Source organism: Dipodomys merriami, unplaced genomic scaffold (assembly GCF_024711535.1).
Source record: "Dipodomys merriami isolate MVZ:Mamm:240054 unplaced genomic scaffold, mDipMer1.0.p SCAF_163, whole genome shotgun sequence".
NCBI classification, from domain to species: domain Eukaryota; kingdom Metazoa; phylum Chordata; class Mammalia; order Rodentia; family Heteromyidae; genus Dipodomys; species Dipodomys merriami.
Genome location: NW_027202971.1, coordinates 1,930,699 through 1,945,344, shown reverse-complemented (window position 1 = coordinate 1,945,344; position 14,646 = coordinate 1,930,699). Strand labels below are relative to the sequence as shown.

Here is a 14,646-nt window from a genome sequence, read left to right as displayed (position 1 = left end):
CTCTGGGTGGCAGAAGAACAGGGACTTAGGTGACATAAGGTAAACCAAGTCAGCCTTAAGAACGTGGCATCCCCCTGGAGGGATGAAGGGAAGAGGGGGATCCAGCTATGGAGCAAGTGAGTGGCCAGATGGGCAGACCGGCTCCTGTGGCTGCGACGGGCAGATGGCTTCCCTCACGGCCCTCGCCCCTGTCCCACATCCTCCTCCTGTTTGCATTCCCATTCTAGAAAACGTTCACCATGCTTCTGGAAGGAGCTCGCCAGCACCTCAAGGAGATCCAAGGACTCCTAAACCCAAGAAACATGCTCACCGTCCCTAGGAACATGGGAGGAGGGACAACAGGTTTCAGGGAAGACCTTCCACAAGGTGCCTGGCAAGCAGAATGTTCTGGAAACATGGACAGTTTTTCCTTCCAAACCAACACTTCAACTCAGTGAATAGCTCCTGAGATTTCAAGACACACGTGGTTCAGAGACCTGATATTGAGAGCCACTGGAGAGGTGATAATAGGGAAACCAAGCAGCAGGGTGCTGACATGTAACAATGCCCAGAGCTCTGGAACAAGGGCAGAGGAAACACTCTAGAGCCCTAGCCAGCCCGTCCAGAGCCTCCCTCCTCCCCACGCCCATCTGTCCTCCTAGAAAGATGAGGTAGATCACAGGTTCTGCTTCTGCCCGCATCCATCACCCTGTGTGCCACAGGCAAAGCTGTGGTTTGGGAAACTTGAGGACGAAGATGGCTTTTAAGTAGGTTACAGAATGTGGAGATGCGAGGTAGGATGAGGGTCGGAAGGGCTCTGGTTCCTTTCTCTGTTCACAAAGCTGGAGTCAATTTTATGTTCCAGTGTTTCCCACACAGTAAAATCAAAAGCGGTGCCGCCGCCAGGCTGCCTGGCAAGCCAGATGTGTGTGGGGAGCCGGGGAGGGGATGGGGCAGGGCAGGAAACATTATTTCTTCACTTCTTCCCAAGCGGAAAGAAAATTGTTCCTTTTCTCTGTTCCAGGAGAATACATTTAAGATGACAAGCTGAGGAAAATGAAAACAAGCCCTGCCTTTGGAGGCATCCGACAGGGGAAATGAACTTTAGACAGAGTGTGGGAAAATGGGTTTCCAGAATTTTCTGATTCCAACCCAAATCAGTCTTCTCCTCCAAACGATGAGTCTGAGAGTGACCAAGTCCTTCCTGGAAGCCAGACTTCTGCACAGTAGGAAATGAGGGTCCAGCAACTGCCCAGAGCCAGTCAGGTTTCGAGGGTTTTTCAAATCCTCAGAAACGAAAGAGATCAGAAAAAAAGACAACTCCTTGAAATTAAACTGCAAGACCAGACACACAGGCTGTGATCAGCAATGAGAGGGATGGATTTGAGAGGGTTGGCCTAGTCTCTGGCAGGGAAGGATTTATTCTTCTACAGGCGAGGGCAGAGATTTCCGTTTGTAACTTTGCTCCCTAAGCACAGGGAGCACCCTGAGGGTGCCAGAGGCTTCCACAGCTCAGAAGAGCCAAGGAAAGGCTGAATGGAAAGTCTCAATGCATCTGAGCTGCCTGGGCAGTGGGGTGAACTGCTTTCGCAACCCTAACTCACCTGTGTGGAGCACAACTGGGAAACGGTCAAGAGTCTCCCACTGGAATCCCTCCCGATTGCCATGAGAACCCATGACTGTTGTCCTTGTAGGAAGCAGGAAAGGTGACTCTGAGGCACACAGGCACACGTGGGGGCCAGAGAGAAAGTCACTGCAGACTTGCGATATGGCCACTGATTGTGTCACAAGACTGTCGGGGTGCGCGGCGCTGTTGCAACCTCAACCTCAGGCCTCTAGTCCCCACAGCTGCAGTGGAAGGAAGTTCTGTGCTTCAACTGTCAAGGTTGTGGGAACCTAATACAATATGGCAGCCCACAGACAGCAATGGCTGGAAGAGGCTCTGATGTCCATCCACTCTCACAAAGCCAGAGCTCACACTTGAGGCTTCTCTTTAAAATCACTAGACCTGAGTGAAGTGTGCTTCAATCCCTGCATGCGGCCCGCTGATGGACTCAGAAAATCACTATCCCTACAGAAGCAGCATGCAAGCGCCAGTTCCCCGTGGCCCCTGCCCATGGAGCTCCACTGTGGTAATACAACATGGCACTGGGAGGAGGCACAGCTGGGTTCAGAACTGTGCAATTAGCTGGGATTGTGGCTCAGCGGTACAGTGCTGGCCTAGCATGTACAAGGCCCTGGGTTCCAACCCCAGCTCTAGAGCTGTGGCTCAAGCAGTAGAGTGCTTGCCTTGAGCTGAAGAGCACAGGGACAGCACCCAAGCCCAGAGTTCAAGCCCCACGACCGACGATAAAACAAAACAAAACAAAAATCTCATGGACAGTCTTATTTTAAACCATTCAACCTACACACGTGGCTCTCAACCCTCACAACTACCTAGTTCAGGAAGAAATCTCATGGCCATTACAATCTCCACCCCTCCCGCCCATCCTTGTCATCTCCTGGGGTCCTGGAAACCACTTTGCTACTTCCTGTCTCTATGGGTTCACTTGTTCTAGAAGTTTCATATAAATACAGTCATAAACCCATGTGGTCTTTTATGTCTGGATTCTCTCACTCAGCATCAACTAATCAAGGTTAATTTGCATTGTAAAAATCCTTTTATAGGATTTTTATCTTCCACTAACTGGGCGTATCAGGCTTGCCGCTCACCCATGGAGTGTAGGACACCTGGGTATAGTAGCTCCCATGCTGTGGGCATGGTAAACAGTGTTGCTCTACATGCTTGTATAACTTCCTGTAATTTGGTTGAATCACACTGGGAGCCTCTGGCTCTGCTCTGAGCTGGTTGGGGATGAAGTTTGTCTGTAGTAGATTCATCTTACCAAAAACATCCCCTTTAAAGGAGGTGAGCTCCACCCTGTGAGTGCCACCTGAATTCCCCTGTCATACAGTGAAGCCTCCGGGAAGGACCTTACCTGCCCAAGAAAGTGATACTTTTCTCAACATTCCTGCATGAAAAGCCACTTAGTACTTCTAAAAGCTTCTTCCTCCCCTCTGCCCATCCTTTTTATTTATCCATTGGCACATGCTGGGAGCATTTTGTGTTTTTAAGCACAGGCGAAGCAGTGGTGCTGATTCCATGGTGGTGGTGGGAACTTCAGTTGCTAATAACACTGTTTCACCCACCAGCCATGCCAGGGAAGGACCCATAAACCAGCAGGACCTACAACCAAGAGCTGGAGAGAAACAGAACACAGCCCTCCAATGCCGGCTCAGGGTCCACACTGAAATCTGCTCCCTGCCCTGCCTGCAAAGTGGCGCTCCTGGAAACAGCAGGCTCTGAGTGGAACTGCCTCTCTCGCACTTCCTTGCGTCACTACGTCTGATGTTTGAAAGAAAATCTTTTCTGTTAGGATTGATGACCCCAGGGCTACATTTATCAGTCCTGGCACAGAACCTACCCAGCAGAGGGCACAGAGCACAGAAACTTGCCATTCTGTTATCCTTGAGAATTGTCGGCAAAGAGGAGATAGAGAAGTTCCCGCTCTGACATTTGGGGAGTATTTGCTTAAGAGGGGAGGGGCTAGAAGGGGAAGGAAGAGATGACTGGATGGGGAAGGGGAAGGGGAAGAGAGAAGGAGAAAAGAGCGGACAGGGGTGGGAGAGGAGGGATTGAAATTCTGTTTGACAAACTGTCAGAGTGGATCACCTGTTTCATACGGATTACGCCAAGACCCGAAGATGTGTCTACTGTCTATGACCTGACCTTTTTAAACAGTGAGACTCCATCTTTGGCATGACAGCAGATACTTCGAGACAGTCTTCAGACGACGTGTGTGCGGCCGGTCACGGAGTCCGGCTCGCCTGAGACACAAGTGCCCTCGGCTCGGCTTGTGTGTTGGGGAACTTTGGTGCACCCACCTGGCAAGCCTGGGCCCAGAGGCTGAGCTGGCACGGAGCATGCGCGGTGCTTCATCAGTGTCCCCAAGCCATCCACGTACAACCTGAGTTAAGAAATCCCAGACAACCGTAGGAGGAGTGGTCGGGCCTGAGTCCTAATGCAACCTAGTAGGAGCTCATTTGGGCATCTCTGTTTCTAGAATGATCCTTGAAAAAAGTCTCAAACGAATACATTCTTCTCAGCGTGAGATTCCCGTCTGCGTGTGAAGACTCGCGGCCTTCCCTGGCCCTCCCCAGATCACGCTAGGAACCAGGTTCTGGAACATGCCCTGAGCACGGAGCAACTCTGGTCAGCCTGGTCCGCGGGGCCAGCAGTGCGGGGCCGCTGCGGGGTGCGCACAGGCTGGGCCGCCGCGCTCGCTGCGTCTGGCTGGGCGCGCGCTGTGGCCTAGTTTGGTTGAGCACGTGCTCTGCTGGCTAGTTTGATTGGGCACGTGCTGTGCTTTGGGCATGCGCTCTGCCGGCCAGCATTTGATTGGGCATGCGCTCTGCTGGTGCTTGATCGGGCATGCGCGCTGCGGCCCAGCGTCTGATCGGGCATGCGCCCTGCGCCCCAGTGTCTGGTCGGAGCGCAAACCCAGGCATCCCAACCGCTCCCCGGCAGCACTGAACAACATTTAACCCGCCAAAGGCAAGAAACAACGACCACAGCGACAGCGACACCACCGCCACGCGCTGCAGGCCTGGGCTCTCTGCACGCGCGCGCACACACACGCCATTCCCGTCGGTTCCCACCCCACAGCCACTGGAAGACCCGCGTGTCCGAGCCAGAGACGGATTCGGACCCCACCGCAGGTCGGGGGCCGGGGTGAGGCCGCCTGTCTGGACCGGGTGGTTTCCGCCCTCCGTTCTGCAGGGCGGGCGGGCGGGCAGCGGGCCCCGCTCTCCCCCCCTCCCCGACTCGGGCCGGGCTCCCCCGCGGGCGGGCTGCGGGCCCCGGGGAGTGGGTCCCGGTCGGCCCGCGTGGGCCCCGCTCGCTCCTCTCCCCCCCCCCCCCCCGCCCCAGGCCGGGCCCGGCGCCTACCTGAGGACGAAGAGGTCCACGGTGGAGTTGCCGGCGACGGCGACCGAGGCGGTGACCACGTCCCCGGGCCGGGCCGGGCCGGCCGGCAGCCGCACGGCCACGTCGCGGTCCAGGCGGAGCTCGCGCGGCGGGGCGCCGTCGGGCGCGCGGAGCAGGCGCACGGCGCCGATCCTGCGCAGGCGGCCGGCGGCGTCCCCGGGCGCGGGCGCGTCCTTGCCGGGGCGGATGGCGTTGGCCTGGCTGGCGTCGGGCCCCGCGCAGGCCCCGCGCGCGTCCCCGGGCTGCGCGGCGTAGTAGAGCTCCACGCGGGCCCCGTCCCGCGGCTCCGCCGGCCGCCCGCGCCCGCCCGCGCCCGGGGGGCCCGCGGCGAACCAGCCCGGCGGCAGCTCCAGCTCGGCCACGCACAGCGCCAGCGGCCCTCCGGGCCGGCAGCCGCCGCGCACCTCGCGCGCGTCGCGGAAGGCCGAGAGGCGCAGGCAGGGCAGCGGCGCCCGCGCGGCGCGGCCGTCCGCCCAGGCGCCGCCCGCCACGTGGAAGAGCACCTGCACGCGGGGCCGGCCCGGCGCCGCCGAGTCCCGCAGCACGCGCGCCCGCAGCCGCCGGCCCCAGGGGAGCTCGCCGGCCGGATCCAGCGGCACTGCCTTGGCGGCCGAGAAGGGCCCGAGGCTGGCCTGCAGCTCGGGCGGCTGCCGCGCGCGGTGCAGGAAGAAGGCCTGCGCCCGGGACCGCAGGCTGGCGTTGCGGGGCGCGGCGGGGCCGCTCTCGGCCAGGAAGAAGGCGGCCTCGGCCCCGAGCAGCTGGAAGCTCACCGGCAGGTAGGGCGGCGAGGAGGACAGGCCGGGGACGCCGTCGTCGGCCAGGCCGCGGGCCTCGATCACTGCGGGCAGAGAGAGAGAGAGAGGACAGCGGTCAGCGCGGCGGGCCGAGGGCCTGGGGGCAGAAGTTCTGATGGCTACCTGGCCGGAAGTCTGTGGTGTGCACGAGTGTGTGCACGCGTGCGTGTGTGCACGTGCGCGCCTCCTGGTACTGGGGCTGGAAGTCGGCCCTTGCCTGGTTTTTCCATGCAAGGCCGGTGCTCCGCCACTGAGCCACAGCTCCACTTCTAGTCTATTATTTATTATTATTATTGTTGTTGTTGATACTGTTTTGCTGGGTAACTCCCTGTGTGCATGGGCTACAAGCAGACATCCTCAGATCTCAGCATTCTGAGCAGTTAGGGTCACAGACAGAAACCACCCGAGCCTGGTTTGGACACCTTCATATTCCTTCTGGAATCAGCCAGTTAAACGACTCTACGGGATTACAAATTACATACTTAGGTTGGGCTGAAGTATGTAAAACAGGGTTCTGTGAAGTAAGACTTGGTGAATGGTGACAGGTTTACAAAGTGCAACAAACAGAAAGCTGGCGCTTTACCTCTGAGAGGTAATTTGCATGAGTTTAAATTGCATTTAATGGAATAGGAAAATAGACCGGTGAAATAGAAAAACCATAAATAAACCCAACAAGAACACAAAAAAGTTTAGCCTAAGACCGAGGTGGCATCTCAAATCCCTAGGGAAACATACATTTTTAGTAAACAGTGCTGGGACAACAGGGTAGCCATTTGGAAAGAAGAAAAAATTAGAGCCATACTTCACAGCCTACTTAAGAATACACTTCAAGTGGACCAGTGATTTACATATAAGAAAATTAAATCTTTCAGGTAGTAAAGATGATGTGAAGGGTTTCTCCATCATAGCATAAGTGTAGGAAAAGTTTTCTAATCATGGCTCGAAATCCAAATGCATTATCAAATGCATTATGACACGGTAAGTTTACTTATATAATTTCTAAATTTGCATGACAGAAAACAACATGAAGGTAAAAAGAAAAACGACAAGCTGTGTGAACACATTTGTCTCGTGTGTCCTGCTGAGAGAAGACCAATATCACTGATGGTGAGAGACTTTGTCATGAGGGGAAAAAAGAAGAAAAAATTGGAGAGTGAAATGGGCAAAGATACGAAGAAACCATTCTCAATAAATATGTTAAAATTGCCATTACACGCATGAATGCTATTCCATTGTACCCACAATTAGAGAAACATAAGTTAAAACTATGAGCATGTAGCCTTTCTTATCTATCATGCCAGTAGAAATTACAAAGCATCACAGCAAACATATTGTTAGCAAGATTATAGATGGGAGAGAGTCTAGTACATTGTTACTGACAAATTGGTCCAATCCTCTGGAAGAAATCAGGCACCATCTAATGAAACTCCATATGCATTTTCCTTTTACTTGAATCCATCTGATGATACAGACACAGCTGAGGTGATTCAGCGATCAATATGCACAAGATCATTCATCAAAACATTGTTGTCGGGGCTGGGAAGGTGGCTCAAGTGGTAGAGCGCTAGCCTTGAGCTGAAGAGCTGAGGGACAGTGCCCAGGCCCAGAGTTCAGGCCCCATGACTGGACCCAAAAAAAACAAAAAACAAACAAACAAAACATTGTTGTCAATCATAAGATGTGCCTATAACTACGTGGTTCACTCTGATACATAAACCAACACAGAGATACAAGAAATGGAGGACATCACGTAGTAATGGACTATGCAGTCCAGAAAAAGAGGGTGGAAAGTCTGTACCAACCAATACGGAGAGATTTCAAGGGCGTACTGCTAAGTACAAAAGCAGAGTACAAAGCCTGCCTATCATATGGTGCCTTTTGTGTGTGAGAGAAGGGAGATCACAGCACTCGGTGTCTGCTCATTCGTGGACACACACAACACATCAAGGATGAGCCAGCACCCTTGCCTGTTACCAGCCAGGGCCCAGACAGAAGAGCAGAGAGCAAAGGCCGGCAAGGGGAGGTGGAAGGGTAGAATGGATGGATTTTTTTCTTCTCTAGTCAGAAATTTTGGAATATGTTAACATTTTACATACAGTAATGAAAGCAATGAGTAAAAACGCTAAGCTGAACCAACTACTGAGAAAAAAGGTGACAACATTTGCAGTCACTCTCTAAAAGAGTGAATATTGTATCAGTGTTCATTTCCTCATTTTCACAAGTATACTGTAATTATGTAAGAGGAATCTCCTTATTAAGAAAATCCTCTGGGTATATCGTGGGAAAAGAACATTATATGTGCGATTCTGTCTCAAACAGTGAAACAGTGTAAAAGGGGGGTGGGGGGGACATTCGGAGGTATTCTTCCTTGGGACCCTTTCTTCCAGGGAGCTCTCAATCCTCTGAGCAGAGACCTCCTCCTTCCTGCAGTAAAGCAGCAGGGCCTGCTGTGGGATGCCAGCCTGCAGGCCAGAATCCAGTCCTCCTCCCCAACAAAGCCAAGCAGCCCCCGGGATTAAACGCCAGGCGTCCTTAATCCTTCCCTGGCAGGGACTCTGCCCGCAGATCAGAGCCACCTTTGCCACTGCGGCCAGATGACTTTTTCAAGGAAATGAGACTCCTGCCTGTCCCTTCCCCCGAGGGCCCCTCCCAAGGACACCATAACGGGACCCTTCATCCTCCTCCCTCTGGGAATGGCTCAGCATTTCCCTTAACCCCTCCCATCCAGCACCAGCTTGAGACACACTCACGAGGTCCTGCCTTGGTACAATATTCTAAAAAGAGTTCTGGATCTCTGCCCCAATGGAGCCATCAGCTAGTTAAGCAAAACCTCTCATATTTTTACTAAAAACAAAAACAAAACCCCAAGCAATGGTGACATCTAATGCTTTCCTTTTGAAGTATTCATCCTTACCCCCCCCCCCAAGCTATTAGAACTTGAAGTGCACAGATTTAGAGATTCATCTCTCTCTCTCTCAAAGGCTTTGGAAATCAAATAGAGGCCCAGGCCTGCCTGCACGAGGGTCACAAGCTGTTTCCTCATTGTCCATCTGCAAGTGCAGCATCTGAAGAACATCTCAAGGTGAACATTTGCTTTTGAGCAGGTACTGAGCTGAGTCTTCACAAGACGAGGCCGTGTGTGGTGGGTTTGCCTGCCTGCCTCCTCTCGGCGGTACTTCATTTTCTGAGCAGCTCACTCTGTCCTGAGCAGGGAGTAGACAGCTAGCTCCAAGCTCCAGCCTTTCTGCTGAGCCTACTTCTGAGTTCTTCTAGGGCGTGAGATTGAACTTGAGCCAAGGACACAGTAAGGGGAGGGCTGGGACCTTGGGCAGAGGCCGAAGGTGGTACAGGTGGCCGTGGAGAGAGACCTAGGCTTGATCTACTCACCAGCCACGTAACAGTGGCGCATTCTTCCTTCCTGTGAGCTTCGTTTCCCACATGCAGACAGACACCTCTGGACTGTAGGTGCCAGCGGCTGTGGAAGCGGGTCCCTGGACTCGTGCGCACATCCTCTGTGTGACTGCTCCCCTCGCGAGGTGCGGTCTGCCGTCTCAACCATCAGATCAGCACTGGCTTCCCGGTCACTCGGAGTGACGGCACTGGCCAGGGGCCGCGCGTCACGGCGGAGCCCAGGGAACAGAGGCTGTTTGTACTCTTTTGGCTCCTGACATCTCCATAAAGAACAAACTGAGCTCACCTCACTAGAGGATGAGCTCTCTTCCCTGTGGAAGAGAGAGGGCTCCCTAGCGCCTGCCTGCCGCCTACTCCCCCACCTCACCCCCCCCTCCGCCAAGGGGAGTCACGGGCTTCTATGCCTTTTGTGATGAGGCAGCCCCTTAGAGTAGCCAGCACCACCGCCAGCTCCCTCCCAAGAGCTGGGTAGGGTTTTAGATCATTTCAAGGCAGAATCTCAGCCCATTCTTAATGACCTGTGCAGTTAAGTATTGTAAGGATCACTTCATATAGAGGAGGAAAATGAGGGCCAGGGAAACTGACCACCTCCCCAGGAAGTCCTGATGGGGAAGGAAGCTGAAATTCACATCCAGCCATCTGCTGCCACAAAACGGCCGGGCCCACCTCTCTCTACCAGCCACCCTCCCACCCGGGCATGGGCAGGGTTGGTGAGATGACCCTTGCCCCTGTTTACCAATTGCCTAAGGACTCCAGTGGGGTTGGCTGTTGCTACATGTTTATTTCTGATTTCAAGCCCGGTCTGGGCCTGTCCAGTACCCAGCGGCGGGAGGTGTGCGTGACCCCGCCTGCACCCTGACAGTCCGAAGCACTGCTCCATCGCCTGGGCACACCTCAGGTCTGGGGAAGCTTGGCAGAGCAGGTTGAGGAACTGGGGGTGGCCGCCGGCTTTCATAGGACACCTGTTCCTAAAATAGGATTTCCCGGGTCCAAGGAAGCCAGCCCATGGCCGCTGTGTCTCTGCAAGTCTGCCAGACACCCTTCTCTCAGTCTGCCTGCGCCAGTCACACCAGTGTCCTCCAGAGAGACAGGGCCGGCGAGTGATTTCTCAGGCCCCAATCAATACCCCGGGAAAACCAGTGCTGGCATCTGAAGGCCACGCAGGGAGGCGCTGGGAGCAGATGGCAGCGGCCTGTCTGCACCTGCCCCACGCAGACAGCCCGTCCACGTGCTGTCACCTCCCTGCTTATCCATTCTCCTTATCGGAGTCTGCTGTCAGAAGCGGGGATATTGCGTCCTCCATCACTCGCTCATCAGAGGACTCCACTGCAAAGCCACGGCCGGAAATTGAGGTTTTGAGATGGGGAGATAGTAGGCCTTAGAAGATGGCAGTGTCACCTGCTGCCCTGACAGAATGACAGGGGCGCGACCTTGTCAGCTGACCAGAGGCACTCAGGGCTGCACTCTGAGGCTCGCTTTCAGACACGCTGACCAGGTGACGCCTTCCGGCCAACTCTGGGCTAGAACTGGAGGGATGGGGAAGGACCCGGGGTGGGACTCCAATGAGGGTGGGGGGTGGGGAGAACCCTCAGGACCTGGGCGGGGAGGAGGGGAAGCCATTCGAGGAAGGTGGGCAGGGTTGGATTTTGCCCCAGGCTGGATACCCATCATGGACTCTAAAAGAAAGGCAGTCATACACACACACACACACACACACACACACACACACACACACACACACGCATGCACGCACACACACACCGTGATGTCTCGGTCAACAACTGTCCACCTAGACGCTGCTGATGCTGTGAGCTGCTGAGCCTTGTGAGCCTCTCAGCCACGGCGGTGTCAGTGTGCCACACCCTGCCCTCACTTCAAGGAGACACTGGCATGAGCAAGCTTGCTCTGCTGCGGTGCCCGCCCTAGGAGGACACAGCCTGTCCAGTCACACATGTGCAGGATATGCGGTAATGATATCAAGCGACTGTGTCAGTTATGTGTTTGCTCCTGTGCATTCTCCCCTGGTGGAGAGGAGAATGGTCACCGTGGCGCAGCGTGCGGTCCCACACCAGCAGTGTGACACCTCAGCTGTCTTCTGTTGGCCAAGCGTGCTGAGTACAGCAAGGGCCTGCGTCCAGTGATGGACACACACTGTCTAGGCTCTTGTGAACCCATCCTGTAATGTCACCCAGTGAAAGAATTGCACAGGGACGAGATTTTCAGGATATGCCAAATCAGGAAGAGACAAGGGACTGCCAGGTCCCGCTTCCCTCTCCAGGGAGGTAGGATCAAACCAAACCGAGTGGCTCCCAGGAACAAGAGCAGGCCACGGAAGGGCTTTCACCAAGAGTAGCGCAGCCAGTGATTCCAGCATGGACACACTTTGGATCAGCAGAAAGGGAGGAAGGCACCATGGCAGTGTGGGCAGGCTGCTGATTCAGCCCAATCTCGGAGAGTGCTAAGTGCCATCCAATGTGAACTGGGAGAACGCAGGAACGCTGTTAGTCCAGTCTTCTCCAGCGTAAGAAGAAATCACAACCAGCATCTCGAGCCAGACAGAATCCACAACAAGTCAATGCATCCCCGAAACACACCTTACTCAATGGGGATTTCTTTCCTCAAACACCTTAAATATCTGAGCCTCAGAATCCATATGTTTAGATTGAATTGCTGAAAACTCCTTTAGATCAACAAGCAGTGCTCTTGGCCAGCCTGACAATGGATGGGGGAACTGTTTTTCTTTTTATCATCATTACCATCACCACCATCATCATCACCACCACCACCATCATCATCATCACCATTTTTGCCAGCAGCAGCAGCAGCTTGGTAAGTTGGGAGAAAAAGCTTTTGGGGCTTGAGAAATGGTTGATGTTCACACGTGAAGACAAATAGTAGGGTGGTATCCAGGCAAGAAGGGAATCTGCAATTAGGAGGCTGCCGGCCTCGATGGCCGCAGCGCATTTGTCCTCCGACATCTGCGTTCACCAGCTGACATCAGACAACTGAGGCGCCGAGCCCCGGCCTTTCTGTGCCTCAGGGGTCGCCGGGCTGGGTTTACCTTCTGCGTCACGGCAGCTCGCTTGAAACACAAGCCAGCCCGAGTCCTTCCCTTCCCTGCTCGTGATTTATTAACATTCCTCAGACACAGACGTCTCTTACTGCTAAATATGGCCATTGTTTCCTTTCTCCTGAAACAAAAGGCAGCTTGATAAATGGATTATTTGATTTCAATGCCTCTTCTGAGCAAACTCCAAATATCCTTTGCTGAAATTACATAGCGCGGTGTGCAATCCCGTAACAGTCCAGCCCCTTCAGGAGGGCAGGTGTTTAGCTCCCCGCGGGGGCCCCAGGGGGGATATTGCTCTCTTGTGGGGGAGCACCACGGCAGCTCCTGGGTCCTGCTGTGCTGGCACGGAGGAAAAGCAGAGAGCTTTTGCTCTAAAATGCCCAGTGTCTCCCGTCTCAGCCAGGGAGCGTGTCCTGGGCCCCACAGGGCAAAGTAATCCATGGAATGCAGGTGGCTTTGTGGTATTTCCTGGTACTGACCTGTGCGTGGCCCTGCAGGTAGCCCCGGGTGGATACCTGAGCGTCCACAGGCCTCTCTTCCTGCAGCATCGACAGTGACAGGAAGGCTGTGGGAGGGAGACAGCCTGAAGCCTACGGCCACGAGTGCCCACGGGGTGAAGGCAGCTTGGATCCTGCCCCGGCTCTCCAGTTGTGATGCCACAGTCTGTAGGGCTCAGCACAGTCAGCAGAACTGAGATCCTCTGGCTTCGAGAGAGATCTAAAGAAGGGGCCCAAAACCCCTCCAGTCCATGTACAGGACCTGCATATGTCTTCGAGTTCCACAGGCTGGAGAGTGGCTCTCTGTGGCTCTCCAACATGCTGCAGTATGGGGAGAGAAGAGGTGAGGTGAATGCAGTCCATGTCTGGCCCCCAAGGCTCTTGGCACAGACCGATGGTCAAACCGTGCCCGAGTCTCACAGGTCATAAGCACGGCTCCATTACGAATTCTTTCTAAGTAAAACAGTCTTGGTGTGCAGATGAACAAAAACAGGTGGTGGTCTGGGTTGGGACCCAGGTGGCCGCGCCTGGCCCTCTGCCGGGGGGACGCCCCGGGGGCTGTGCGCCCTGCGGAGAATGGCTGAGGGCCACTCCCCGTCGGAGCCCTGTGCTGGGTTGGGATGTGGCTTCTGCCTACTATGCCGCAAAGGAGTTTGGAAATGGAGGTAAAAGAAAAAAAATGTATCAGGAGGGATGGAGATGTACAAATTGGAGCATTTTTCCAGGAGAATTTAGATAACGGCCTGCATTCAGGCAGCATATGGCTGGAGAAGGTTTAGCTGTGTCTATTCAGAAAGATACAGATGGAGTGCTATCCATAATGGAACCTCACATTAATCCCAAGAGTCAAATTATCTCAATTCATGTAAATATAAAGAACAGCATTCCTGGTTTGTTTTTCTTAATATGACGGTCTTTTTCCTCACAAATAAAGAGCTTATTTTAATATAGTGGCCACATTTTCCCCCAGTAATTACAGATCCTTTTTTTGAAGTCTATATGCCATTGAGCCATCTACATGGCTTTCTAACCCCCCAACATGTGAGTTGTATTTGCTTGCTCGTTAGCATCTGCAGTTTTGTTTGGTTATGCCAGTATTTAGGATGATTGTATTAACGGGAAGTCTTTGGGTCCCAAGTAGCAAATGCTTTCCTGATGAGGAAGGAGTAAACAAGAAAGGGGAGGAGAAAATACACTAGAAGATGAAAGGGCGTTCTCTCCTGGAATCCTAAACAACTTCCCAAGTTGAAAAGTCCGAGGGAGGAGATCTCCTGCAGCTGGGGCCAACACTGAGCCTTGTGAGAGCTGGGTGGTGGGGAGGGAGGTGGGGACTGAAGTGCTCACACCACCCACCGTGGGTCCTACCACCCTGCCTCACGAGTACGAGTACCTGCACTGGGAACATCCCTTTGGGGTGAGCCCTGTGTCACCTGCATTTATCCATTTGCAGTCAGCACCCAGAGAAATTCTTGGGTAGATCTACCCAAGGATGCCCACCGGCACACCACAGTCAGGGCCCGAACTCAGGACCCGTGTGCGTGCGTGGGTGCTGACCAGGTGTGTATTCTCAGCCCCCTCTCATCTCCTCGTCATGTTGGCAAGCGGGATGGGACAGTGAGCCTGATGGTTATGAAGGCCAATCCTGCTGGGCACGGCGGCAGGCGCCTGTAATCCCGGCCCCCAGGGAGGCAGGAATCAGGAGGACCCTGGCCAGCAAGCCCAGGGGGAGAGTGTGAGACAATCTCAACCAACAAAAGCCGGCCAGGGCAGTGCACGCCAGCCATCCTAGCCACAGGGAAGCGTGAATAGAAGGATTCAAAGCCAGTTAGGCCCAGACAGAGACCTGAAAAATAATTAAAGCAAAAAGGG

At 54.2% G+C, this 14,646-nt stretch overlaps 1 protein-coding gene across 1 annotated transcript in view; it reads right to left on the bottom strand.

Moving 5' to 3' along the window:
• The window catches only part of LOC138828720 (transmembrane protein 132C-like), a 101,770-nt gene extending 89,582 nt beyond the window's left edge, over positions 1–12,188 (bottom strand). Inside the window, exons 1-4 of the mRNA XM_070024790.1 lie at positions 11,967–12,188; positions 10,030–10,178; positions 9,187–9,470; positions 4,967–5,843 (exon numbers count right to left, since the gene is read on the bottom strand). Of these exons, the coding sequence (XP_069880891.1) occupies positions 4,967–5,843; positions 9,187–9,470; positions 10,030–10,178; positions 11,967–12,188 (1,532 nt within the window). The remainder of the gene's footprint in view (positions 1–4,966; positions 5,844–9,186; positions 9,471–10,029; positions 10,179–11,966) is intronic.
• Between the last annotated feature and the right edge of the window lie 2,458 nt (positions 12,189–14,646).